The sequence below is a fragment of the Syngnathus leptorhynchus genome, chromosome 19 (genome assembly GCF_054491065.1).
Source record: "Syngnathus leptorhynchus isolate UIUO chromosome 19, UIUO_Slep, whole genome shotgun sequence".
Taxonomy (NCBI): domain Eukaryota; kingdom Metazoa; phylum Chordata; class Actinopteri; order Syngnathiformes; family Syngnathidae; genus Syngnathus; species Syngnathus leptorhynchus.
In genome coordinates this window covers 5,616,176-5,641,825 of record NC_141213.1, presented here as the reverse complement: position 1 = coordinate 5,641,825, position 25,650 = coordinate 5,616,176, and the positions used below count along the sequence as shown (strand labels likewise).

Here is a 25,650-nt window from a genome sequence, read left to right as displayed (position 1 = left end):
GATGAGTTTAAAGCAAAGGAAGCAGTGATATTTGGTGTCAAAATATGATTTATTTTCCTACAGCCACAGCTGACAAACTCATTCAGCCATAATGAATGTGTGTAGTAGTGTAGTCCAATGTTGCTTCTTGTAGGAAAACAAGCTTGTGAGTTCTCCTTTACACCCTCAGATGAACCTGTCAATGCATTTTCTTTCTCCCAGCTGGCTTCAGTTTTGGAAATTCTGTACAAGTACCCATAGGGAGCACTGTTGCCCAGGATGTGCATGATGTGTGACTGGACTATGGCCAACACCCTTTAAATCCTTTATGATGGTCTTTATTGTGGTCTGTTACATTTAAATGAAAAAAAAAAAAAAAAAAAGAAAGTCAAGAAATAGATGAAATGTATTGAAGTCAAATGATTGTGTTTTAGGTCGTTTGAAATGATATTTTTGACACAATCTAATTTATACATCTGAAGGCATTTAATTCCCCTTTGTTAGTCACAACAAGAATTTAAAGCGAAATTAAATCAGTCCAGTCGAGCCTTGTACTCGACTAAATGCTATTTAATGATTTTAACGCCCTCCTGTGGACTTCAATATAATTGCACCCATTCATTTCTTTCTTTCAATGCACTGGTAAATATTGTTAACAGCTTTACACAGTGAATTGATTGGTCACATTTATAGAAGTTTTTGAGCTTTATGGCATCTGTTTAGTATTATGGGAGTGGGATTAGAATGCTTGAGGCTTTGTAAAGCGCTTTGGGCACCGTATAGAAGTGCACTTAGAGATAAGCAACATGCAGGGCGCTTTGCGGAGGAGAAGTGGTCAGGGGAACAGCAATTAGCTTGCTTTCTATTCATACTGAATAAACAATAATCCAGTGACGTTGCTCAATGGCTCGGTCAGATTTAAATTGGCTGTCTGTACTTATGTTTGATATGACGGGCCACAGCGCCATAATGGAACACAGAAGAACTCCTTATCTGCTTGCCCTTCACTGGCAGAAATAATATGCTCCAATGAATTAGATAAGTGCAGTGCTACTCTCCCACAGACGTACCAGTCGTTTCATTAGGTACACTTAAATGCAATCTATTTGTGTCCCATTTGGAAAGGGAAAAATGATGTTAAATATTAGAATATATGCAAAATAGGCAGTGCACGACATCATGTCTACTTCCGGCAATGCCTTGAGGTTTGTACACAAAAGCTGAGACATAAAGTTGATGAATTATGAATCATTTTTCTGTTTATTTCCTACAAGACATTCCATTTATTGAGCTCTGGACTTAAATTAAAAAAAAAACTATTGTAAGGTGCAGATTGCTGTTTTTACCCTTGCGTTCTCTCCACTAGTTTCACTTCGGAATACACGATTGATAAAAATTGCACTCTATAAATCCGTGCAAGAAAAACAAACGGGAGCTTCAACCATTAAAACGTCTCATTTTCCCTCTTTACGTGATGAACTATGTTCCGTTTACTTTAATTGCAGAATAGTATCACGTGATTAAAGATGTTTTCTCAAACGGAGACACCGTAATGATACTTAAGCTACATGAGGCAATCATGGAAAACATCTTACGCAATAGCCATGTGCTGTTTTTAAGGAAAAAATCATTTTTTCCTCTGCCACCTCCATTTTCCACCTTTTTTTTTTGCATTTAAAGTTTGAACAACTGAGAAATTGCTGTTTTCACCAGCTTCATGTTTGCAGTCGATATACTCCAAAGTATCACTGCTCTGCGGCAAAGCCCGATAAAAGGATTAACATCTAGATAAGGATTTGTTTAATAAGCTCCAGTGTGAGTGCTCCTTTTGCCTTTTCATTTCGGCTAAGTGCCGACACGCAAAATGCGCGTACAAGCCTACAACGCATCATTGTGTCTTTTCGAACGGCACATTTTCCAATTCACTTTGAAATAATCGGAATATATTTCTCCATCTCGCCGCATCATCTTGAATGTCGGCACGGCATTCCGATGACGAGATAAACGGCTGCCGCGCAAGCTTTCTGTAAGGTTAAGAGTCGAGGTTGTGAAGGTTGCCGCTTTCTCTCTGTTGGTGCCTCGTCGGCAGGAATTCCATCTTCAGAGCTGCCAGAATCCGGGCTCATTCATAAGACGTGCGTTCGCATGTGTGAAAGGATGTGTGAGGAGCAAAATCACACCGTATCTGTGCAATTCTGTTGATTTGGGCTCCTTGTTAATCATGATGAACTGTCAGATAAGGTGAAAACATCCCATTCCCGCTATAACTAGGAGTTATCACCACATAAAAAGATTGTGGCTCAACAATGCCATAAAAAGCTTCATTTTGCCCCAATGACTTAAAATGAAGTGCACAAGTCAACTCGGGCCGCAGTTGATTTCCATTTGCATGGCAGCTTTGGATTGGATGCATTTCATCCCATTTTGACAATGTACACGATGAGTCAATGCCAGGTCGGCAATGATGTCGGCCGGATGAGTGAGCGCGTCGGATGCTTCGTTAAAATGACTTACTGACGAGGTGACCGGCCTCGGATGTCTTGGTTTCACACATGGAGTCGAGACGGCTTCGAGCGGAGCAACAAAATGGTGAATAAATTGCACCGTAGCTCTTCTTGAGCTTTTCGGCTGCTATTTTTGTTTTACACGGTGTTGTAATATTTCAGAGACTCGGTCTTCGCCCATTGAGCAGGAGAGCTTTTATCCACATGCGACCCTTTAATAATGCTCCGAAAGGACTCCCTGTGGAGGAAGTTGCTCGGATACTACCTCGTGCGTGGTGAATGAACCCAAGAGTGGTTCTATTTGGGTTATCAGAGGACACTTGAACACGAGCGTGGTTCACTGCACAGCTTTGTAAGAAAGCTGCTGGAAATAAGGTTGAAGCCATTTCATGGTCATGCCAGAGGGTTCAAGTGCCTGAACTTCAACGTTGCTAAGACATGATGATGATGATCATGATAATAATATCACTATTAATAACATAGAATGTGGATTGATCCAATTTTGGAGGTTCCACTATTGGCAGCAAATCTTTCTCACTCAGGTATTCCGCGAACGTTGCACATTTGTGATCTCTTCTTCTTGGCTGCCACAGAAATAGCCCGGTGTTCCCTGGCGGCTATGGCAGACCTCCTTTTAATATACCGCATCACATCCACTTGTAGCCCGCAGCTCACTGTGCACCTTTGAACATGGAGTTGGGAGGTAATGTCATTATGATGACATCGCTGGAAAGGTTTGTCTATATTGATAGATTGAAATCTTAAAAAGCTGGGAATAAGCACTTCTGTATCCAATGGCCAAATCTTTTCAATCCCCAAATTTTCCACCAATCATATCTAAATCCCGTGGATTTCTCCATTTTTCCATCCCGCCAAATGAGTGCACCCCATCACACAGTTAAATTGGGAAGCTCGTTCTCTCCCAAGTAATTTGAGGGTCAAAACGTTATTATCCCATTGCAAAATATAATCCTTTCACCTTGCTGAGACTGCACGTTATTTTCTTCCCGCTCCTTATCGCCCATTTTTTTCCGTTGCGTAACTCCGATGCCAGGCGGGCCGCTCTGATTGGAAAACCTTATCAGCAGGCACACACATTTGATGAGAATTGTTTCTCAATGTGAGGGCTCATTTTTGGCGAGTTGGTCCACATTTTAGAGAATACATTTACTGTAGTAAAGAAAAAAGATGGCCTTTTTCTGAAATAAAAAAAGAAAAAGTATATCTATTTTATCTGCTGCATATTTTTGGTGTACAGACTATAAATATTACAAGGATAGTATTACAAAACCATTTTCCCCAATGTATCCTTGCTTGTTTGGTATTGTTTTAGTGGTAAATAATATTTCAATAATGTTGCACAAGAGGAATTAACGTTGTACGATTAATCGATTCATCTGGACAGCTCGAGTAAAATGATGTAGCCATTTGACAAATGTGTTTTATATAATGTTTCAAGCATAGAAGCCAATTAAAGCATTCCGTGCTAAAGTTGGAGTTCAAACTTTTTTTTTGGACTTCATATGTCTTAATGAGCTCTGGCCCATTAGTAACCTCGGGGCTCTTGGCTGCTGTTTTGAGCTAAGTGTTGTTGTTAAAAAAAGAAATCCCATAGCCTCCAGCTTATATTAAATACATTCGACACACAGTTTGTCACATAATTCCCTCATCATTATTTTCTCTTATCTTGACAATGTTTTGGTTACATTGCATCTCAGTATTTGATTGTAAATATAGTTTAGAAAGTAGGGCAGGACACATGCAGGAAACGAGGGGAAGAGGAAAAAAAAAAAGGAAAATATAAGGCGATATCAAATAGGAGCACTTTATTTATGCAGTGGATGAATCAAACGCTTTGCCGGTCAACAAAGACAAATAAATGATTAATTATGCATCTTGTAGAAATTTGCTTTCAGCACACTTTGTTTTTAAGCTCAAGGTTAGAGACATCGAGGAAGCGAATGCATCGGCGTTGTGACCCGATTCCATTGTAGACATTCTTGCTAATACTTTTTTTTTTTTTTTTTTTTTTTTTTTCTGCTCTAATTTCTTGTATTGCCTTTTCTGTTGAGCATGTTTCCTTATCATCAATTCTTTATTCCTTGGGTAACAATGATATAAAGAACAAAGAAAAAAAATGACGTTATCAAGATCAAACAGCTTTTGGAATGACTTTTCTGGCTGCTTTAAGCTTGCAGACATCATTTGTATTTGTGCCACTTCCTAGTCAACTGACCCACTTTTGACTAAAGGCTGCAGCCTTTGCAATGTACACACATGGCCAAGGATTGATTGTCAACTCCTGAACCGTTTTACCAGGCTGGCTATACTCCATTTTGTGGGAAATGATTATACAAGGATGGACTGGTATAGTCCCGGCCTCGGCATCTGGTCTCGTAAAACTGCCCTGGTAATTATTTTTATTTATTTTGTTTAATCCTTTCCAGCATTCATAAAAAAATAAATAAAAAAAAGCACTTAGAAAGGCAGCATGAATATGCTATTGAAATGGATTGAGCACTTAAGAAGCTTCTCATTTCGAGCCTCTTTAGGGTATTTTCATTATATGACTCTCTGCGCAAGAACAACAAGAAAGCGTCGGTGCTTTTGTAGCAGGCGCTCTCTGGAAATCAAAGCAACATTTTGAAATTGCTCCGTTAGGCTTCTTGGAGAGTGCACGCCATCAATTCACAATTGCCAAGTGCTTTTTTTCTTTTTTTTTTTCCTTCTCTCCTCAATCAGAGTCCTCAAAGAAGTGTGTACCCAAGATCAAATTGAAACACACAGTACTCATGATCTAAGACTCAAAGCTCTATGGCATTCAAACTTCTCCATGATAACATTTCATCATCAACATTTAAACATTGATACTGGACTCCCTAATAATAATTAATCATGATCCACTTATTTATTTATAAAGCACTTTTGAAAATGGAGTGAATGACAACTTTAGATGTCATTGTGGACTTGTCGTTTGCACATCTGAGGAGAGCAGGGCAGTAGGGTGAGAAGGTCCAGTGTGTGGGAGCAGGCGAGGCCACCAAGTGATTTCAAAACAAGCAATACATTTAGGAGTGGTACATCCTGAACATGTTCGGGATGGAATGAGGTCATCGTGTATTTTTAGGTATTTTGTTTGTTTTAAGCCTGAATGGAGGTCTAGTAGTGGATAAAGAGATCTGACTTTCTGATCATCAATTTATGATTCTGGAATGTATTCAATGATTTTAATCAAAGTGTCAAATGTTTTTTTTTATATCTCCAATTACTGATTAGTTTGGTGGCAGCCTGGTGCGCTGACTGATGGATGATGGTTCTCCAACGCAGTCACTTTTTGCTTCATATTTTATAGCAGTGGAATTTTAGCATTTTTTTTTTCAAGACATCTGATGTAATTAGAGTAATAAATTGAGGCAGTTTTTCCCAGCATAAACAAGGGAATCACTCAAGTGGAGAGTACATCATATTTGTATTTTGCAAATGCTACTCAACATGAACTTGTATTGTGTTTAATTGCATCAATACACAGACACGTATTTCTAAACCGAGACTTGAAATCCTCATTTGAAGAAAAGATTGGCATTTCACTTAAATGGAATTGAAGTATAGCCCGCATTTTGATGTACGTTTGTGGAGTGCCACAGAGAAGTTTTCTGTGTCCGTTGCTATTTTCATTGTTGTTGGTTATTTTTATGTGTTTTTTTGTTCATGATGACTGCAGTGTAAAAATCTAACTGGTAGATATAAGCCTTGGGAAAAAAGTCAACGCTAATGACCCGATAAAATAAAAAATAGAACATTTGCTTAATGCCGTCTGAGCCTACTAATAAATTTGACCACAAGTTTACCTCGAAGCTAGCCTGTGTATGTAATATACAATCACGTGAGCTATAAAGGAGATATAAATAACCTTCCTAATAGATTGCTATCACGGATATTGACAAAAGAGAAACAACCACAGGGCATGCTTTATAGAAAATGAGATTGAGACACCACAATTGTGTTAAACTGTCTGCATCCCGCTCCAATACGCCTTGCATTGTTCTTGTTGACCACAATTTGTCCAACAAAATCACACAGTATTGAGCACAATTGAGCTTTTAATACTTTTACTCAAATGACCAGTTTAGTTTCTAGTTCTTTCTAGCAAGAGAATGACGCTTAAAATGGAAGGAATGCCCAAGTGACAAGTGAATTTGATTTCAGCACCACGGACAGCAAACATAGCAATTCACTTGAACAAATCATATCATGTAAAGCAAAGCAAATTGTTGCTTACAAGTTTACTGTAATTCTGTATTGGGCTTCAGCACCACGGACAGCGACAGTGCATTCACTTGAGTCCAAGCAGAGTCAAAATATCCAGCTGAACAACCTAAAGGTCAAACTAAACTCGCCAGCCGAGCCCTTTAAACTTTCATGCTCGTGGGGCTTTAATGGACATGTTAGCTTTTAATCCAAAGTACAAAGTTCACGCTCGACAATGGATATCTGCTGCAACTTCACTTTGTCCATTTTAAAGCTCTATCTCTGCTTTAATCACCTTTTATGAGTTTTTCTAACTGCACAGATGTTGCTTCTGGCTACATGTATGTACTTAGAGTGACCATGTGGCGGGATTTGAGAAGCGGAAACGGAGGAACACTGATGCTATGAAGGACAAGCCCTTGTCCTTGAATGAATGTGGACGTATGTTGATGTATTTTATTGCATCTGGATGGTAGCAAGTATACATTGGTGTCATATGATACATGATCAGTCACACACCTGCTGACACTTTCTGCAAAACGCTTTGCTCATCTTATTAGCATTCCGCAGCTAATGATGCGGAAGGAAAGCAATCAGCGCGTCGGGGGCGGAGGCTGTTGAGGCACAACCTTTCTAATTTATCGACTGTTGCGGCGGCAGCAGCACAACGACACACGCACTTAACATTCCTTTTGGTTAACATAGCGGCGTAATGTTTTTACATCTTCCATAAATGCTGTTTGCTCAACTCACTTTCACCCTTCCATCCAATCTATTTGTGACATTCATTGACACAAGCTCGGTGATTAACCAACGGTTTGGGAAATAAATGTCAACTTTGCTAGATCGCACTGAAAGGAAAAACTCAAATGTGTCATTTCATTTGTCGGTATTTATGTCAGCCGCAGTTCATTAGTGTCAAAAGATGGTGCACTGTTTTTTTTTTTTTTTCATTTTCTAAAGCTGCTAAACACTCTGAAAATAAGCTTTTCATTCCAGGCTGTTTGTGTAAGTGTCCTTCAAAGCAGCATTTTCAATATCACTCTCATGCTGGCTATGGATCATTCTATAGTTTGTAGATGAAGAGGTTCAAGGAGGTGCAGAGTCCTCAACTGATGCAGTTTGACAGGGTCTTCCAAAAAAAGGAATGTCAGTCATGGTTATACAGAGTAGAAAGAGTGACAAGGGGGGAAATAAAGGGGTTAAATCCTGTGAACCGCCACTGCACCCCTTCATTTGCTATAGTGTCGCTGATGATTCCACATCGCAGTCATATTCCACCACTTGACCAGATGCTCTCCTCCCTTCACCCCCCCTCCCCTCCCCTTTCTGTCTCTCATTTTCTCTCTCTCTCGCTCGCCAGCGAGATGAAGCAGGAGCTGGCGGAGGAAGGCAGCAGATGCTCCATCCTCTCCAAGCAGCACCGTTTCAACGAGCACTGCTGCATCCGCTGCTGCGTGCCCTTCACCTTCCTGCTCAACCCCAAACGCGAGTGCCTGGACTGCCAGTACAACGTGTGCAAGACCTGCTGCACGTACAACAAGAAGGACAAAGCCTGGCTGTGCTCGGCGTGCCAGAAGGGCAGGTTCGTTCCTTCGTTCCTTCGTACGGGCGGGAAAAAAAAGGGGTGAATGAGAGAATGGAATTGGGGGAGTGGAGACTGGAAATACACCGGAGGCAATTATGAAAGGGAAGAGGGATGATTAAAGGAGAGATGGAAAGTCACACATTAGGGACTTGCTTTTTTTTATTGTTATTATTTGCGATGTGACTTTTATTGGCATCCAACTGTTATTTAATTGAATGAGTTCCTCTCTTTTAACATCCTTAGTTGCACAGGTATAGGAGATGGTAAGATTGGGGCGGGGGGGAAATTCAATAATTTGTTCACATTTTTACTTGAAAGATGGCTAATATTTACAAGGCGTATGTGTTTCCCAAATGCCTTTGGGTGTTAGTGTCCCCCCCCCCCCTCCCCTCTACTCATGGAATGAATAGGGTTTTTCCATTGGCAAGGAAAGGTGTTGGAAATACTGTTGCATCAGAGCGGAGGAATTTGTGTGATAATTGGCAAATGTAATTCAAATGCTGCATAATGTTGCATGCCAGTCATCTTTAATACTTCAAAGCAGATGTCAAATTGGGGAAGTGGATGGCTTTGACAAATCTTGCCCCCTCTACTTGGCCTTATTTTCTCCTTCCATCCCCTGACACTGCCTCTTTTTGATTTTTATCGATTTTTGCCGGGATAGCTTTTCTGCCATTGCGCTGCTATATGGGAGATGTCGGAATAGAAGGAAAAAATGGGTGGGGTGGGGGGCATTTGAATGAGGTTTCACACACGGCTATATTGGTTCACAGAAATGTTTTGACTCGTCACAGATGTCACAACAGCGCAATCGACCAGCATCATGTAAACGCAGCACTTATCATTAGCGCATTAAGCAGCCTTAAATCCGCTCTTAGCATGAATTACTCTCTCCGGGTGGTGGTGTGTCATCGGAAACCATGATTTACAGCTCAGACATGAGTTATATAGGCTTGAGAATATATTTCTCCTGGCATATTAGCACACTTGAGAGATGACAGAATTATGTTTCACTTGTTGATAAGTGATGGGGGAAAAAAAATCAAGCATTTAGTGTGCAATTATAAGAGAGGACGCACATATTTGTGGATAATTATTACACAAAATGTAAAAGTAAATCGGGTTTTGTTGCCCCAGGATTTGCTGATTTATTGCTATAAAAAAAAAACATGATCTGTATCTTTAAAAATCATGCCCTCCATACCAAATCCCCATTTATCGCTCTGCAATTTCCATGCAGAATCCAAATGTAAATCCAATTCCCAATAGAACAGGCCAAATGGTCTCGCTCTCTCGCTTTCTCTCGCTCGCTCGCATTCCCCGGCTGTCCGTTATTATTCTCAGTCGCACAAGCCCGATCCCTCTAGAACAGTCCAGTTGTAATAAGAGCTCGCATACACGGCCTCGGATGGTGAAGTTGCGAGGTGTGTCAGAAAATTTCCAGGACTTTTCTTTCAAGGTCAGCGTTGTGGTAGGGCAAGCATCTAACGGGTCCTGAAAATAACATTGATCTATTTATGACCAGTCCTGGAACTTTTCTGACACGGTCAATCCATCTTAAGACACACATGCACACTTAACAAATCGATTGAATTTAATTGTTTTAATGAGAAGCTTAAGCAGGAAGCAGAAAATATTGATTGGGTTTTAGTGTTGTTCTGACCACTAATGGAGCTTGGGGTGTTGCAGATGGTAAAAATAGAACATGGAGAGTGTCAGGCGTGAATCTCTGCTCTTGTGCAGGCACGGACGGCTCTTTTCTGACTGGCGCAATTAAGTCCTCGCCATGTCACATCAACCATTAGTAGCATACACTAGCTGGAATGTTGTTGTTTTTTTTTTCCTGGAATATGAAGACTCCGCCATCTCACCCCCCCACACACGCTTTCCGTTTAGGCCCCAAGCTACAACTGTTAAAGGGAAAGAGGGGATGATGAGTGCCAGAGGTCGAGAGGATGAAAGGGCAGTAGGATAAGGGAAGGACGTGTTTGTAGAGTCTGTCCTAATTAGCAACAAATTTATGTAAAACATCCTCAATTCTCAGTTTTTCCTCTATATCTCTTCTTAAGGCCATGAAATAATCAAATTATATATGCTCCATGTGTCAGTGTGTGTGCGTGTGTATACATGCAGAAGCGTAATACACTTTGCTGTTCCTTCAATTTCATAATTAACTGTGTAAAGCCGGACTGTGAGGAGATTATAGAATTTATTGCAAGCATATCATTTTCTGTATGCACACAGACGATTTATATTGTAACAATACTGTGCACCACTCGGAGGCTGCTCTTCCAACCAGCATAGCGACATCATTTTCTTTGACTTTGTCTTGTTGGCATCTTCTACAAACTAGTACAGAATCGAACCAAAAAACAAGTATAAATTTTTAATTGGCTTTTGTCTGAATGAATGAATAGGACAGAACATAAAGCCCTTTGGCTAATGTTCAAGTATTCCCCATCTATTTTTTTCCCCCTCACCTGCTCGTATGTTGCATTATATAGTGAAGCATCTCGGAAGGATTCTCCTGCAGGTCCATGTGTTGTTTGTTCTTGCACCCTGCGTGAACTCTCTGGATTCCTCCAGACAATCACCTGCAGCTATGAGCGGTGGGATGGTCTTTTTTTGGTCATCCTTCCGGGAGTATTTTTATCAGCGCCAGCAAGCAAGCAAGACTCGGTTCTCGGATGGAGGCTGTGCCCTACAGCACCGCAAAGCAGGCGCTGCCCACGTCTTAACGTTAATAATTTACATGTCTGGGTCTCTCTTCTGTCCCATGGCTTGCTTGCCTTGTGTTTTTACTCTCAGGCTATTTACACCTGCATAGATGCAAGGGAAGGCAAGCAAATGATGGAGGTCATGGAAGTATCTGCTATATATGCACATGCACACTCGGCATCCTGAAGATTTAAGTCCAGACAATCCAGGCGTTTAGCTTAGACTCAAACTTTTGCTCTGATTTATGGAAACATAACCTGAATCCAAAGCGTGCATGCGGTGCGAAAGGCGTTCGTCAAAGCTAATTGGCTGTCAACTTCCGAGCCATCCTTCTTTGTCCTTTTTGTGTTTCAATGAGAGTTTGTGTCGATTCCTGCTTTGTCAGAGCTCCTCGCTGTGACCCCCTCCCTGTGCTCCACGTTAGGCGACCAGGTTGATAAATTACTGCTGTCCAGGTAAACAAGTGGGCATGGATTCACAACACAAAGAGAGGCTGCTTGCTCCTGGTGGGTGTGTGAATTTTGTCAGGTCTAAATAGCGGGCGTCATTTTGCAGATTTTCTTTTTATGTCTCATTGTGTGCAGCCTTGCCTCTTATCAGTTGATGATCCTTGGAAAGTGACCAGCGCGTGATCCGGCTTATTTTGTGGCTGGCAGTACTCGGGCAAGTGATTGGAAATCTCATGATTCTTAAAGCGCTTTCAAAAAAAAAAAAGACTAGTGAGTCAGAACAGAAGCAAAAACCAAGGGATTGGAGAGAGAACCCGTGTGCCATGGCCTGGCAAGGAAGCTGGTGGGGTGGACGTGCGGTCAAACTGACCCAAGTAGAAGGATGGAGCACTTTTCTTTGAACCAAAATTGGGTTCTATTGGATCCAGCACTTTTAAATAGCATATGTTTTAGTAATTAAAAGGAAATTGAAACTGCTGTTCAGAAAGCCAGTGTTTGATGGAATAACCTTCTTCTAACCAATTTCACCCTCTTCTCTTAAGTTCAAAAAAAGCTGCTTTTCAGACCATTTATGTTGCTTTTGAAGGCTACGCTCTTTCAAGTGGAGTCTTGAATCCGGCAGATGGCTGGATGGATGCACCTCTTGGCCTTCTTGTGGGGGAGCTTTTCCTCATTAGAACAAATGATGGCTTTTAAATGGACCACTAGCAATGTCACTTCATGTCATAATTGCAAAGGCTTCTTCTTTGGAAAGCATCAATCTTTTTATTTTTATTTTCTCTTTTTGCGGGCATCAAATATAGACAAAAAATCATTGGATTAAAAAGCCAATTATTGTGTTTTAGCCTGATAAATCCTTGGCTCCCGGCATTGTTTGATCTGGGTTTGACTACGTAAAGATGAATTTCATCATGTGTAGGGGAAGCCATAATGATGTGAGCTGTGTCTCATTCTTTGGTAAGCTTGCAGAATTTCAATGAGATGATAGTCATGTGATTGGCACATGAATCAGGCGGTGCCTCATTTTTATAGATAAATGCAGTGTTATTCCCAAAAGATTTCACATCAATACATTCTGATTTTGTAACATTTTTTCTTTACATTTTTCAAATAATTTTGTGACAGAAGTGTCGAATGGATTCTATTTCACACCATTCCACCAGCAAATCATTGTCTGAACAACTGGCGGCAATTTTCATACTCATTAAATGTTCTTCCCGCATCTACTTGAAATTCCGCTCTCATGAGAGAGAAGTATATTGCTTTCCATTATATTTATATATGCTGAGGCCTGAGGTAAAAAAAAAAAAAATACCGTGGGACAAATGTGTTAAGACTGACAGGTTATCCATTTATGCGTCACATTACTTTTGCCACACAGTGTTGTACTTACACAGCTCAGTCTTGGACTATTTGAAATGTCCTCCAATTAAAACAATATGCATATTTTTCTATACCGCAGATGGTTTGCACACACATTTCTCTCTCCAACATGCAGGCTTGTGCATCGCTCTGGGCCTTTTGTCTCATTGCACCTCCTCTCCAGTTTTGCAGCATTTCAAATGAGCCTTTGCTGCAGAGAGGCCAGGCTGTGTTTCGTTGTGATTTTCCGCTTGAGTGATGAGAGCTGTTTGAACTCATTAAGTTTAAAGGAATGTGATGTTATTAAGTGTGCATTAAGTCTTGGCTCTCCTGGGATGAGCAACTCTTTGCTGGCCATATACCAATATGCTTGTCCCTTTCTGTCAATCAGATGGAGTGGAGGGTGTATTTTCGAATACTATGGCCGTATGATGATGTTCTTACATATATACACAAATGTTTTTTTTTTCAACTTTATGTGGGGCTTTATGTGCACAAAATATTGGAGTAATATTTGACAACGTGGGCCGCATTAAAAGGGCCGATAGGCCATATGTGGCCCGCGAGCCGTAGTTTACCTGCCATTGATTTGATGCAATTCGTTTCATTGGTCATTTTTTTCAAAGCCACCAGAATCTCTGTTGTGCTGATGTCGTCACACGTCTAAAAGTGAGGATTCTGTCTTTCCACACATTCCTGGCAATAAATGCTTTGGGCGGCTCCCATGTGAAATGGACAGTCAAATAAATCCACCTTTTACTGGTGTGCCTCCGATGCGTCCATTTACGAGGAATGCAGTTCAAAAGTAGCTCGTTGCTGACACTGGAAAGGACTTTTTCAAACATCATTGAATGTAATATTATGCCTTTGATAATACTGTTCAACATATGTAATGTTCTGTTCAAGCTCGCTATGGTTCATTACCCTAGTACATTGGAGTATGTGCAAATCAACATAGTCACAAGTCATTTGTCGGCCGTGCTTGTCAGCGAGCTCGCCACGGCTCTGTCTTCTCTCCCCTCTGAAATCAAATCAGCACATTCTGACATTTTATCAGCGCAAGCCAGTGGGTTGAAACAGACATCTGTGAAACGCTGCCAATGTTTTGGTGCTTACACAGCAACATTTCTGTTGGGAGTTGCTCACAAATCCTAGAGCATTGGAGTTTAAGCTGTTTTTTTTTTTTTATTTCGCAGGAAAATAGATTCTCGGTGAGAAGTCTATTTTACAATACTCCAGATGATGGAATTAGTTGTGGCCGTCTGTGCATGACAAATTTGGTAGTATGATAAAAAAAAAAAAAAAAACACTGTTGTTTTTAAATATTTATCTGTATGGCACAATTTAAATTGAAACCTTTATGGTGGCATTTAAACTCAAAAGTGGCCATCCTGCTTTGTTTTTCGAATAATTCCCCCTCTCATTCTCACCATCTGTCATTGTCATCCAAATCCTGTGGAAATACACGCAATGAAAGCGAAAGGATAGATGACTAAGAGATAGAGGATTATTGCGTACGTGTATTCCTGCGCGTGTTCTGTTTGTGATTCGTAACGCGGCAGATTCATCATGGTCATGTCTCTCCCACGCCCTGTCTGCCAGACTGAGGAGGAGATGCATGGATCATTGCTCATGTGATGCCTCCAGAGGAACGCTGACAGTTTACCTTGACTCCGATGAGAATGCCCTGAACTTTGCTGTCATACGGCGCAGTGTTTTCTAAAACATCTGTCAAGAATGATGCGCCAACTATGTATTCTGGTCATGTAACATGCAAAAACAAGGGTGTCATTATACAAACCCCAGCATGCATCAGAAACGTCAAAGAGTTTTGCAAATTATATGTTAAGTTGCTGGGAACTTTGATCACAAGACTGCTGGATTTCTTTGTGAAATTGAAATAACATGTATGAATGGAGGACAACAAATTGTCTGTGATCTTATTTCCCTCTCCTTCTTAAAATCAGCCACACTGAGGTTTATCAAATCAAAGAGAGGCCACAAAATGGCTGCATCAGATAAGTGATTGGGTTTTTTTTTTAAAAACATAATATTGCCACAGCTGTGCGGGTTGTTACACAGCAACCTTCGGCATCCCAGAATCCATGCGTGACAATATCGGTGGCAACTGGTGTGAATTGTAAAATACTTTTCAGAAAGCGACGTCGAAAAAAAACAAATTCTGTTTGCACAAAAAAACAACTGTGTGTTCTTTTGGGATATTTTGGATTTATAGTCTCGCCGCTGCAGGGTATTTTTTGGATAGCGGAACTAAATTCAAAGATTTATTCCAAGCCTGGACATAAATGTTTGTATCTATATTAAATATTGGATTTGTGTGAGTCACAAACACAAAGCACAAATGGAACTTTCATGCGAAGCACTCGGAGCGACGTGTTGGTAAACATTTTCTGTCTGATAAATCTGCAGGTAACATGGTTACTGGCTAGCCTCTGGTCATTGTGTAGCACTTTCCAAGTTATTGGCTGGAGCTGGGTATTTTGTGAGCATTTGTGAAATCATCTCTTTCTACTTTTCCATTGAATATTGATTTTGGCAGTATAACAGGCAACATTTTGCATGAAATTGTGTATGCGACTTGTCAGATGGCCTAAACAGGCAAACTCTATGAACTCTGACAGCTCCGCTCTCCCTCGAGTGTCAGAGCTGGATCAAGTTTATGACCTTTAATCTGCAGTTTCACTGTTGTCATCAAGTGTGCTAACAGTGCAGTCCATGGCGAAACGACAGCTCGCACTTCAACGTGGCTCCTGATCGATACGACGGTCTTAATAAATGTTGCTTCGTATGCAGTATGCGTGCATGGACTGAGTTATCCTTAAAGCTAATTTAATTTTTCGGTCTTTTACCTGCGCAAGACATCATGCAAATTTTCTTTCCACCGACCGTCGTTGTTATGATTAAGCCCCCAGTGAATTACGCTCTCTGCAAAGTAAATCCAGCGGATAAAGACACCTGTGTTGATGGTAATCATAACTGCTGGCTATTGTCTATCTAGATTTCCCACAATGCCGAGCTGCGCCTCTCCAGATGTCGTCTGCGGCTTTGCAGATTATCTGGCTTTTTCTGTATTGTGTGAATTTTGTTTGAAGCATCCTTCATAGGCTACTCTGCAAATGTGGCGTGAGTGTGCTCTGGGAAGTTATCTGTGTGTTTAGCCCAAAGGCAGAAACAGCTTGAGGTTTTCTAATAAAGAGTGCTTAACTGTTGCCAGGCGCTCCTGCTCCTAAATGAAGACGTTTTTTAATGATACGGGTAAATAAAAGTAGTCATCATTTATAAGAATCATCTACATGTAAAATGACTCACGTCCATCTTCGCTCTTTATTCGTCATCCCGTCCATGCGAATGGCAATCAGAGGCCAGGGGGAGGTGATCAATATTCCGGAGGCTTCCCAGAAAGGTTGCAAGCCAAGCTAGTCGCTCTGAGCGAATGGGTTTGTGTTCACTCGCTGCCAGATGGAGAAAATCTCATCTGCTTTTTAGCATTTGACCCCAGCATTTTGTCCTCTGTCCGGCAACCGGTTGTGGCAGCTCGGAATAAATCAGCGGCCCTGTTTAGTGAGATGTAACTCGCGCATGAAAAAGAGGTGAAAAATATATATTTTTTAAAATGCATTTTGTATAGCATTGTGAAAATATTTTTTTCTTTATTTTCTTTATCCCTTCTTAAGCAAGTCAGGATTTTTTCTTTGCTGTATTATTCCTCAGTCGTTGCCTCCTATTGCTCTTTCAGTCACTCCGGCGGCCGCCCTCGGGAAGCAGAACCTCACTCAAATTTATTGCATTTTTTTCCCCCCCCTAAAAATATCACTCAAAAGAGCTCCTTTAAAAGGCAAAAGAGCTGTGAGGAGAATGAGTAGTAGGTTTTCCCAGCAATTGCAGTCAGTCTAATGAGAGGGCCGAAATGTTGGGAGGAAAGCATAGAAAAGCGTCAGGAGACTTTCCATAGGCATCCCTTTTTACTTATTCATGCAGCAGCTAAGAATATGGGACTGTCCCAACCTCATTATGCATATTTCTTTTCCCATAAGCTCGTGCAGCTCATCTACCGCATGAAAGCTTCTCTTCTTCTTGAAACCACGTTCCTCCAGGGAAGAAATGCCATGCTTCATTCATTGAGAAGACTCTCTGCCTTCAGCCTTATTCTCTTGCTCTCATCATCACCTTGCTAATTGTAATTGTTCAGAATTTTTTTTTTTTCCGACTCATCTTCTAAGTGATGGCTTGTCATGAAAAGGTGTACTTGCATAAAGAAGTGAAGTGGAGGCTAATAATCCTGTCATGGCTTCACTGTGCCGTGTAGTTCTTGATTGCTGGAAGGCTTTAATTAAATATAATAATTATGATTTGTGTTTTAAATGGTAGTTTCATCAATGAAAGCCTATTTTAGCATCTTGAGAGAACCCGCCCCCCCTCCAGGTATGCCTCCCTGTGAAGCCGCTTATATTGCACGTAAAAAAAAAACACAACTGGACCCGAGGCAGGAAATTAAGGCGCTGAGAGTCATTAAACGGTCCTGCCGAAAGATGCCGATGATAATAAATCCACCGGGAAGCGGAAAGGTGTTTAAGAGGGAGGGGAGCAGTCAACGTGGTAGGCCATGGAGCCCCGGGGGCCACTCTGCTAACACTTCATGGTGTTGCTTTTTTTCTTGTACGTCTTTACAATGACTTGTCCTTCATTGAAGCTCACTCCAAATACAAACCCATCTCAAGGGAATGTTGTTACCGATTTGCAATGGCTAAAACGTTCCAAATCTGTCATGCAAATTTTGATTGACACTTCCATAGAGGTGCCACATTAATAGTTGATGGTGTTTGTCGGTTTATGCTTTTGACGATGCATTTCCAGCGCTCCGCCACTTACCATTGTGTTCTCGTATTGGTTATCATTGATTATTCATAGACTGCACGGTTAGTTGCGTTCACTTTGAAGACTGAAACGCGCTTGAAAATCAAAGCTGACCAACTACTGCTATTTAGTATTTATGATTGAAATGTCATTTCCAACTTTAAAAGACAAACGACGACATTATTCCTATTTAAATAATAATAATAGCGCAAGCGCAAGACGGTATTAATACAAGCTGTGTGCATTCTGCTCTCATTCCATCCCACTGCAGTGCTAATGGTGACATATTTACTGGCAATAAAAGTACTTTTGCTGACCATCCACTGCTTTTCCAAGAAGCAGACGATGATTTTGCACTGTTAATGGGCTTCACATATCAAATAAAATCTAACCCTACGACTGATTGTTGAACAATATGTCAATATTGAATCATATCTTATGATTTGTTTTTCTTGCAGGATTTTAAGAACACAGTCCCTGGAGTGGTATTACAGCAATGTGAAGAGACGCTTCAAGAGGTTCGGCAGCGCCAAGGTTTTGAAGACTTTATATAGGAAGCACATTATCGAGAGAGGAGCACTATCTGATTTCCCAGGTAAAGTCATCGTTTCCTGTCAGCGTGAATTCTCGCTTGTATGTGTGTGTACTGATGGCTTCCCCGCAGCCACGCCCTGCCGGCTAATCCACGCAAAAGGCTGCATCCGTTTTTATTTTGTCCTCAGTGGTTTTCTCTGTAGTGGGCAGCAGCGGGTCGGCTTTTATCCATTTTGAGCCCCTCCCCGTAGCATTGTTTTGACCCGGCTGCAGCATGATCAGTCTGTCTCCATAGGGCATTATTTCTAACCTCAGTAGGCTGGATTAAATGGATGAAGGGAGCACTCAGGGGATAAATCAGGTCAGACGTTGGGGTAAACTGGAAGAAGAAGAAGGGAAGGTTGAATCTCTATATTTCAAAATGAAATCCACATTTTGTCGTATGCATTCAGGAATGATTGTAATTGATTTGGTTTTACACCATTGACACACACGCATAAAGGCATTCACTGTTTGTTTGCAAGTCACGCACCTTTTATTATGGTCTTCCTCTGAAGATGACGTACATGAAAGGGCGGAATGTCTCGCTCGCCTTTTTCTCTCGCTGTCTGTTTGAAGGTCACACATTCACCACGGGCACGTAATTGATGGAAAACACCCGCCGCGCACTTGACGACCGTCATGTCGACCGCCGTTACACACCTCCCGACGAGTGATTTTGTTTTATCAGGGGACAAGGGATGGATTTTAAGATCAGTCCCTTGATGAATAAAGAAATAAATAAAAAAACAGCGTTACTGCAGCGCATATTAAATCGGGCCAAGCGTCAGCTAGGGATGTTTATGAAAATGTTTCACATTCCTGCGGTGTTACCTCGATTTGCATGAGAGTCCATTATTTGGAGTTTTTGGGCCACATCATAAGGAGAGCAACAAAGATGATGTAACAACATTGTGATTGAATTCACTTTTCTTCCCAATGCAGCACGAAATGGAATTAAATACAAACACAACCCGAGAATTTATGTAGTCTTCAATAAGTTGGTGTATTGAAAAAAAATAATCGTATTACTTCATAATATAATAAGAAACACATTTTTTCTTTGCCGACTGCCTGGAAGATGGCGATAAAGGATGAAAGTTTGAAGGCATCTGTGATGTGAAAAGCACATCAAAGTCGAGCGTTTGAGGTAGTGAGGTCGATTTTTATGCTAAGATAGCAAAAGCAACCACTGGATCTTGTTTCACATAAAAGTGACAACATTGAGTTGACCTTCTTATCTTGCGTTTCACAGAATGTTAAACAACCCTGGAAAGAGTTCAAAACAAGTTTATTTGAGGACCTGTGGGAGTGAGTGCATTTTCTGATACTTTCTTGGAATCTCTTATATTATTTTACCACATCAACTTTTTTCCTAACTATTTGCATTTCTCGTCCCATGTGGGAGACTTTCCACATCCTCCACATCACCTTTCGAATGGAATACATAACTGCTAAAGCGGAGACAGGAAAGCAAGCAGCCGCATGGAAATATTTATGTTTTAATGGACTCTGAATTTTAACACAATATTAATGAAAAACGAAATAAACATTACATAGGCCAATTAACGATACGTCATGAAACCTACTAACGGCATATTGCCATTGATCAGAGAATCTTTTTTTTTATATTTATTTTTATTTTTTTTTAAATGTCCTCTCATGCCATGAAAATGCAAATGATTCTACTGTTTTATGCATAACATGACCTAAATAAAATAACATTACAGATGAATGCAAATGGTTACTTTACCCTATTCTGTAGTCACCACTTTGGCTGTAGCACTGCAGAACTTGTCTGGCCTGCAGTCTCCCCTTGTATCCAATCTTTACTCGGTCATTAGAAGAGGGGAAAAACCGACAGCCCCAAACTGAGCCAAGAAAACTTGAACTCTTAATAGGAAGTCAGTTGCAATGTCACTGAGCAGAAAGATCAAAACAGGAAGGCAACTAGCCAGTAAAGTCATGTTTCCATGCTCAATTATGTCAAGAGTACAAGGTGGAAGTGAAAGAAGGAGCTTGATTGTCTTCCCTCGCTGGGTCGTATCATTAGAGAAGATTTGAGATGCTCAGACACCCAGAAGGAAGTCATCATTTCGCTTGTCTCTGTTCTTTCATCTGAAAGCTTTGTTCGTCCCAGTATTGCTCATGATGGGCAGAATGTTAAATAGAAGTCCCTTGGATGCCAGCAGACAAAGTGACACTTGGTGCGGTAATTGGACAAAAAAGTCTGCTTGCCCGCACACATGAACATGAAAAGGAGGCAAACTCAAAGTTTGACCTTTGTCAGCTCAAGCAGATTTTACTCTCTTGACATTTACTGTCAGGTTGAATTATGCACATGTTGCTAGTTCCTCGACTGATCCGCACAGCCAGGAGTGAAGCAGAAAACTTTTCAAGAAGTTTTTTTTTTTTTCCCCCGCCTGCATGAATAAATGTCTCACATTTAGTTCAAATTGTTTCAGAATACTTCAATTTTGAACAGATTGCAATGAAACATGAATCACTTTTTTGTTTTCAGTAGATCTGCTTACCAGCTTGTTTATTTTCCTCATCTGTTGTGATGTTCCAAGATATCCTGTCCTGATTGTGACAGTATTGTTAATAAGGCAGCTGCTGCCAAATGCTCCGTCGTGATTGAAAAGAAAGCATCTGGACTTTTTCCACTATCTATGAAGGGGAAGCTATATTGTCTCATTTTCTATTTGTTTTCTGTCTGGATATAATACTCAAAGTGTTTGGAATCACCTTAGGGCCATAATAGCACCAAGCAGATGTCTTTTGTAATATAGTAGCGTAATGAAGCAATATTGACGAACACTGTGCACAGCAATCTCAACATTAATAACACAATCCAATAAAACGGAGTCATGTCAAATGTAGATCAAAAGAGAATTCATTGATTTCATATTCCTTTTTCTTCTCTTTTCAATGAAATGATGACAAAAAAAAATTTTTCATCTGTATTTTGAATATCATAATGCAGCCAATAGATTTGATAGTATCCACGCTATTTAACTCCAAAGCCATATTTACAATGTGTGGTTCCAAATCCTATATGGACCTTGGATTGAAAAGAATTAATTTCCTCATAATTAAATGCGTCTGCTGATTTAAAGGCGCAGTTCATACTTGCAGCCTTGTAAAGTTGCACTGTGGAGCTTTAAGAACAACAACGAGGATGCTTTCATGTTCCTTAAGGCAAATTATAACTTTTACAGTAATCGAAACGGAGGCTGTGCAAAGAGCGCACAGCGACTAAATGCTTATGTCAGAACGCTCACACGCCCCCACAGAGACCAATGTGGTCTTATTAAGCAAATTTGCATGCCTCCACTTGCTGGTCAAAACCTGGTGACAGCTGGTCACCGACATAAAAGGCACTTTAGCAAAGTGCTGTTTGTTTATGAAAAGATCAGAGTTAGTTTTGACTTGTGGCAAAGCTCAGAACACTGGAACATCGAATTAATCATTGCTCCTTGCGGGTTTCTTTTTTTTTTTCCCCCTCTCCCCAAGTCAGAAATAGTGCACATAATCTGCCTTTGTTTTTGTCTCCCACTTCTCATTGCATCATAGCTGGCTTGTTATGGAGAGGAATGCAAAGCAGAAAAATGATGCGCCAAAGTCTAACTACTTGGCAGCCTCGTGACAAATATCTTCAAGCTATGCTCAAATATGAATTTTGTATGCGGCATCCCATCTGCTTGGTTACTTTAATCATCTGACATGTAATACTAAAATCACTCATGGTGAATTATTTATAAAGCTTTGTCTAAGTGTGTATTGTTGAATTTTTGCTGTACTTTGGTCAACATAAGATTCATATTACAGTAAAGTTGCATATTTTCCTAAAAGGAAAACTTATGAGGGGACTGAGCTGTCATCCAATAGCAACACGGTGTTGCTGCAGAGCGGCGGTCGTAGAAGCCCGGCTCGTCTTCTAAGCCGGGTGACAGTTTGTTATGGCAGAGGCCGTTGAAAGCTGAATCCCGCTTAAACCACACAGTCGAATTTGACTCTCGTACAGACGATCCAGCTGGAAGAGCGGTCAAGACCGAGGAGTCTTACGTGGCTTTTTGGTTTGGAAAGTTGACGTTGAATTATGGCTGCTGTGTTTTCTCTGGAATTGTTATTCAGGTTTCAAGTGTGAAATGAAATAGTCAACACATAATTCATCATGGCAGATTTAGATTGTTTGCTTCTCAGACGGTGTGCCCATTTATCCTAGTTATTTACCTGGATTGATGAAAAGAACTGGAGAATATAAAAGTAAGCCGGAGGTAATGATCCCCGGAGGGAATATGTGTTTTTAAAGGCTCAAGACGCACTTTAACACGATTCACATTATTCCGATGATTTTTTTTTTTTCCTCAATACATTTGCATTTAGGTTACATGAATCTCTTTTTATACATAGCAGCTGTGTTCCTTAAGAGACTTGCCCTGAATTGTATGAGTGACTATTTGTTTTGAAGGCAAAATGTATTATCAGATGAATTGTCGTTGGGATTTTGTGAAGGGGAAAAAAAGTGACATTAGGAATTTATATGACAAGAGCACAAGGGGCCGTGGGGATTAGTTGCTCTGCGTGCAGTAGCGCAGCAGGCTATATTATTCTCAGACTTCAATATGAACACAGCACGCTTTGCTTTCATGTGACAAGATGTCACATTGGAGGTCCCTCCGTCTTTTTCCCTCAGAAAGCAGCGTCCACGAAGGCAGTTTTGGCAATGACAACGATGGCAGCATTTGCGGCAGTGACTCCGTCTTTTACAAACAGAGTGAAGGTGAGAACACTGCTGTCTTATTGATACCACGGCTTTCAGCATCACATTGCAGAAATGGTTGAGGATAACTTTAAAGATGGAAAAAAAAAAAAAAAGATCGCTGGGGCTTGCACCTCAGTCGGGATCTTTATTTTCCTAACAAAACTAGTTTCTTTGAAATGTTCTTGATATTTGTCTCATTAGGACACAGTATGGCTGAGACGCTCACGGTCGCCTTGCGTGTCGCTGAAGAAGCCATAGAGGAAGCCATTGCCAAGGCGGAGGAGTTCAGTGACAGTTTGGTGAGACATTTGGCCTCAACTCCTTTCTCACTTCTCTCTGCGCTGTGATTAGTAGAAAGTCATTTTTTTCCAGGATGAAAATAACTGGGGAAAAAAAAATCTGTCATAGCTGAGCATCATTGGCTTGTCCCTTAAAAAAAAACAAAAAAAAAACAGCAAGTGTCAATAAATCTTAACGAGTTGTATGTGTGTATAGGAGAAGCAGAATGAGGCTCGGTATCTGCGGGACCACAAAGAAGAGCTCATAGAGGAACTTGCTACCACCATTGTGCAAAAGGTATTTTGACTTCATCTTCTTTCAATTGTTTAAATGGACAATCATTTAAAATGTTTTTTTTTTTTACTAGATCATCCAAAGGAGGAAGCGCTCGGAGATGCAGACAGAGTATGACTTTGTCTGGCCCCCGCCTCAGTCCTTGACTCAGACCAGTGATCAAGTCTCACCCTCACGAGCTCAAACGTCTTCACAAGGATCCTCGGACCGCCTCAAAACATCTTTCACCCTCTCGGTTAGTCAGCGCCTCCGCAAAAATACATCATACAGCCGACACCCCAAACAAAAAACACTCACGATGTGATGCAATGCCCTTCGTCACTGCACCGCATTTTAAAAGGATTTCAAATAAAGATAATATTCAGAAATGGAGGAAATCTCCAGGTGTCTAATAACTATTTTAAATCAGGTTTCCACAGCAAAAAAATCAAAATGATCAATGGAAGCAACAATGTAACAGATGAATAAAAATATGCTGCACACACGTCATCACCTATTTATCCGATTCACACAACTTTGCCAGCGGGGACTTTTTGTCAATAGTGACATTTGTCATTATTCCGTATTCATGCAAAACATCAAAGCAGCACTCCATTTCCCACTGTTTAACTGTGCTGGGATCAAAGTCCCGTAGAATTCACTTGGATCCTTCCTTCCCCGCCACGAGACGTCCTCTGTTTATCAGCTTCCCTTCAGACACGCTCAATTAGACACACTTGCATGCAAATATGCAAATGATATTGTTGTCTAGGCTCGCTGTTATCTCAGCCTTGCATCCATCCGGCTTCAAATATGAAGCCCCTCTCCTCATTATTAGACTTTCATTGGCTTGCTTTTAGCGCCACCTACTGATGAGAATTTTCAGGCTCAATTTTGAGATATTAAGATCATTTGAATTCCAATCGGTAATGTCCTTCTCATTTGAGTCCACTGTGCGGTCCTTCATGTGCATTTCTACCTGCGTGTGTATATGTGTGTGTGTATTTTCAGCGCTCACGCTCAGCCTTCTCCCTCACCAGTGACGACTCTCCCGAAAAGGTTCCTCAGGACGAAACTGTCGGCACGGGCGGCAGCCTGCAGAAGTACTCTTCTCTGAAGAGAGAGGCCAAAGCCACGTCGTTGCCCACCTGGAAGAGTGTCGACCGACTAGACAATTCAAGTAATTTCTTCTTCATTATTTATAAAATACAGGTGATGGTATTATGTGGGACTTTTTTTTTTTTTCAAAGGTGCATCATCAGTCCTCCAAAGTCCAGACGGCAACTGGCTTGCTCTCCATAGCTCTCAACTCTCTCGTCCCAGCCTTCTCACCAAGAGGAAAAGCCTGGTGTTCAGCGTCTTGGAAAAGGAGTCCGGCGTTGTCTCGGCCTACGACGAGATGGGTTCAGACTCCGAGGAGGACAACCAAGGCAGTTGGGGCGCGGCGTTGCAACAGTTCCACCGCAAGTTATCCGACGAGACTTACTACACGGACTCGCAGCACGACCCCGAGTGGACGTATACGCAGCACCTCCCCGTGACCTCACCTTCCTCTGGCCAGTATACCAACACGGAGACTCTCAATTCCGACTCAGAGGCTTCATCGGCGCGTTCGTCTTGTCCTTGGAAACCACCTCAAAACCTGCATAGGAAAAAAGGACCTTCAGACACCCACCTTCACCCTTACCACCAACCGCTGTACCACCCACACCTTCACCAAAACCTCTCTCCATACCCGCTTCTCTCAGGGGCTCTGGATGTGAACTTTAACCCCAAGGTGTGTCCAATTGCACAGATTCCATTTTGCTTCTTGATTGCAAGCTCAGCAACCCCACCATCCATATTTGCAGGTAATGGGGGACAGCAGCGAGGCAGACGAAAGGCAAAACGACCAAGTGAAAAGGTCACGGCGGCGGCGCAAAAGCAAGAGAGATTCGTCAAACGAGAGCAGGGCCGAGAGCCGGAATAACTCGCAGTCCATTGAGGTACCAAATTCCGTCTTCCCTCAGAGATGTCGTTTTCATCTTATGCTTT

General features: G+C 41.2%; 1 protein-coding gene across 5 annotated transcripts in view; it reads left to right on the top strand.

The window, feature by feature from the left end:
• Window positions 1–25,650, top strand: part of LOC147041825 (rab effector MyRIP-like) — a 37,748-nt gene that overhangs the window by 8,017 nt on the left and 4,081 nt on the right. For 4 of the 5 annotated variants that reach the window (XM_085939013.1, XM_085939011.1, XM_085939014.1 and 1 more), the window contains exons 3-11: window positions 8,095–8,316; window positions 18,182–18,318; window positions 22,996–23,082; window positions 23,266–23,363; window positions 23,560–23,640; window positions 23,711–23,872; window positions 24,628–24,796; window positions 24,867–25,393; window positions 25,467–25,601. In XM_085939013.1, coding sequence (XP_085795139.1) covers window positions 8,095–8,316; window positions 18,182–18,318; window positions 22,996–23,082; window positions 23,266–23,363; window positions 23,560–23,640; window positions 23,711–23,872; window positions 24,628–24,796; window positions 24,867–25,393; window positions 25,467–25,601 — 1,618 coding nt within the window. The remainder of the gene's footprint in view (window positions 1–8,094; window positions 8,317–18,181; window positions 18,319–22,995; window positions 23,083–23,265; window positions 23,364–23,559; window positions 23,641–23,710; window positions 23,873–24,627; window positions 24,797–24,866; window positions 25,394–25,466; window positions 25,602–25,650) is intronic. The other variant, XM_085939015.1, reaches the window with a different exon arrangement.